Source organism: Amphibalanus amphitrite, unplaced genomic scaffold (assembly GCF_019059575.1).
Source record: "Amphibalanus amphitrite isolate SeventyFive unplaced genomic scaffold, NRLGWU_Aamphi_draft 000211F_arrow, whole genome shotgun sequence".
Lineage (NCBI taxonomy): Eukaryota > Metazoa > Arthropoda > Thecostraca > Balanomorpha > Balanidae > Amphibalanus > Amphibalanus amphitrite.
Window position 1 is genome coordinate 530,377 of NW_024881706.1, and position 2,859 is coordinate 533,235.

General features: G+C 54.9%; 1 protein-coding gene across 1 annotated transcript; it reads right to left on the reverse strand.

Moving 5' to 3' along the window:
* Positions 1-2,137, reverse strand: LOC122385203. Its single transcript, XM_043373325.1, has 3 exons — positions 1,127-2,137; positions 521-806; positions 1-366 (listed from the first exon to the last, which is right to left on the reverse strand). Exons 1-3 carry the CDS (start codon positions 2,117-2,119, stop codon positions 134-136), a joined length of 1,512 nt encoding a protein of 503 aa, XP_043229260.1. The 5' UTR covers positions 2,120-2,137; the 3' UTR covers positions 1-133.
* Between the last annotated feature and the right edge of the window lie 722 nt (positions 2,138-2,859).

Below are 2,859 nucleotides of genomic sequence, written 5' to 3' on the forward strand. Positions count from 1 at the left end.
TCCCTTTAAACACATCGTTCATTAACAGTCGCTAAAAAGTCGCTGAAACGCGTCTAAACAATCAAGGAGATCACAATGTACCTAAAGCTCTGACCTGAGTCGCTGAGGGCCGCATCCCCTCAATCACACACATTCACCAATCGTCAAACCATGACGGCGCCGGTGGCACCTTGGGCGCCGCGACACTAGAGCTGCCGTCTGGCGGCCGCTGGCGGTACTTCATCCGTAGCAGCGCCGCAGGGGCCTTCAGCCGGTGGCGCTGCAGTAAGCTCGAGTACCGATTGATGACGGTAGATGGCAGTGATATGGATAGTTCGCCTACCAGCCTGAAGGTCTCACGGGCCGACTGGACGTCCTCCATTAGACCTGAGCAAGACAACTCAACGTTAGACAATCCCTTCAGTTTTCCCACATCTGGTAAACTGTCGCCCAAATGATACAATCATTACCAGACTGAGTCAAACACACTAAACCAACAGCCCACCGATCCATCTGCCTGCCCCACCAGGCCACCACTCACACTGAAAGTCGAGCAGCGCCCCGAACACCAGCGGGTAGAAGCGCGTCTCGCCCAGGCGCAGCATCAGCTCGAGCAGGCCGCGCAGCACGTCCTCTCGGCCGGTGAGCTGCGCTTCCTGCAGGGCGTGCAGCAGGTAGGGCGCCAGGTGACGGCGGGCCGCCGGCTGGGCCAGCAGCAGCCGCCGGCCCGCCTCCTGGAAACTGTGCTGGTCGCTGAGCGTGCAGTGCTGCCAGGCGGAGAGCAGCGGACCCGAGAGGCCGCGGGACATCAGCGCCACTGACGTACTCTGAGGGATAGAAGGTGCAGGTCAGAGGGACTCTGAGCCCTGAGGGAGCAGGGATGCAAGTGAGTGTCAGAGATACTCGATAGGGCACAACAGCGCCATTGACGCACTCTGAAGGACAGGATGCAGGTCAGAGAGAATCTTACTAGACAAAAAGGGTCACAAAGACTCTCTTAGGATGCACAAGTGACACTTGGTACTCTGACGGACAGGGAGCCATTGAATGACAGTAGCTGAGCTAATGAGCCCTCTGCTGGATGTCAGTGGTAGGATTAAGGATAAAGCAGCTGATGCGGTGACCAGTTTACGCCCATCCTGCTGACCTGGATGTAAGGCAGGGCGTCCTCGGCTCCCTCGTGGGCGGCCAGGCAGCAGCAGACGGCGAACCGGCGCGCCATCTGTTGGCGGCGCACCGGCTCCGAGCGGTAGCGCAGCAGCAGGCCGCAGGCGGGCGCGAACAGCCGCCGGCGCCAGAGCAGCTCCAGCTGCGGGCCGCGCAGCCGCGCCGCACGGCCGTAGTTGAGCGGGTACAGCCGGGCGGCCAGCCGGCGGGCGCGCTCGAACGCGGCCGGGTCGGCGCGCCGCGCCGCCTCCTCGGCCAGCAGCGCCAGCGTCGGGAACGGCGGCGGCGTGCCGGCGGCCGTCAGCGCGGCGGCGGCTCGCAGCGCGGCCGCCAGCCGCCCCTCGCCGGCCAGTCGGCGCAGCTCGGCGGCCGCGGCGGCGTCCGCCACGCGCTGCCGCTCGGGCACGGCCGGCGGCGGCCGCGGCGCCGACAGCAGCGTGGAGCGCTCACACTCGGTGGCCAGGTCCGGGTCCCAGGCGATCGGCGGCCGGCCGCCCGCCGCCACCTCCCAGCAGGCGCCGTCACTGCCGCTGTCTGACACACTGGCGTCAGAACTAACCGGGTTCTCAGAGGAGCAGATGGGCGCGTTGGGACTGGGGCCATAAGGCAGTGGAGGATGGTCAGAGTGAGATACTAACTTCTGTTGTAACCTCTCCTGACTGGTGCGACTCCTGACAGATGTCTCACACTTGGTGGTCCTCCTATGCACACAGTGTCCTTTCTCCTTGTGTGGAACTTGTCCTGGCACATCCCAAGAGTCTGTGACATTGACAGATACAGGAGTTTCATCGGTTTGTGCACAGTCATTGACAAAACCTGGATTCCTTTCTTCATAATGGTTTTTCTGCAGAGTTAGCTTGTGTTTTGATGATACTCTGTGGATATAGCATGTTCCTCTTGATTTCAGGAATAGGCTTTGCACCAAATCCTGACAAACTCCATTCCATAAAGCTGCTTTTGCCATAGAGTTCATCTGAAAGAACCAGATGCATTTAAAGGAAATAGTTCACTTTTAGCATGGGGTTTTGAGCTGGAATAGCAGTTTCGTAGCTTGAGCTGAGACTAGCACAAATCAGGAGCTTTTACGGCTCAACGATCACCCTAGACGAAGATATTCCATTTCTCGTTCCGAAAAGAGTGCCTTGTAGAGGAATGCGTGCCTTGCACAGGAATGCAGCCACGTCATCGTCAGCCAATCAGCGTGCTGCTTACAGCCAATGCAGTATGCGTAGGTTTGAGCTACGCAATATGATTGGTCAATGCGTAATAAGCTTCCGCGTCAAACATTATTTTACATAGAATATAGTTCGTCCTATATTAAAATATAGAAAATAATTGTTTTTACAAAAAGGTTTTATTTTATTTCATGATTATTTTGAGCATAAAAAATCATAAATCAATAGCAAAATACTGATTTCAGGAAAGTGGACTGTTTCCTTTAATATGAAACATGAAAGTACGAGTACAAGAATTGAGTAGGTCCATGCTCAATTCAAAGTGAGTATTTATCAGTACAGTCATGTGCAAAATCAATGCCCTTCTGTAAAATTGTTAGAGAGCTCAAGTTTGTTCTTCAATAAAAAACAAAATTCTAATGGATAGTGTTTTAACTATGGTTTTCATAATATGCAAATTGCAAGTGCCACATGTCAAACTTAACTTACATACTTAACTTGGTTGGCCCTGTAAAGACATTCATTGTGAATATATAAG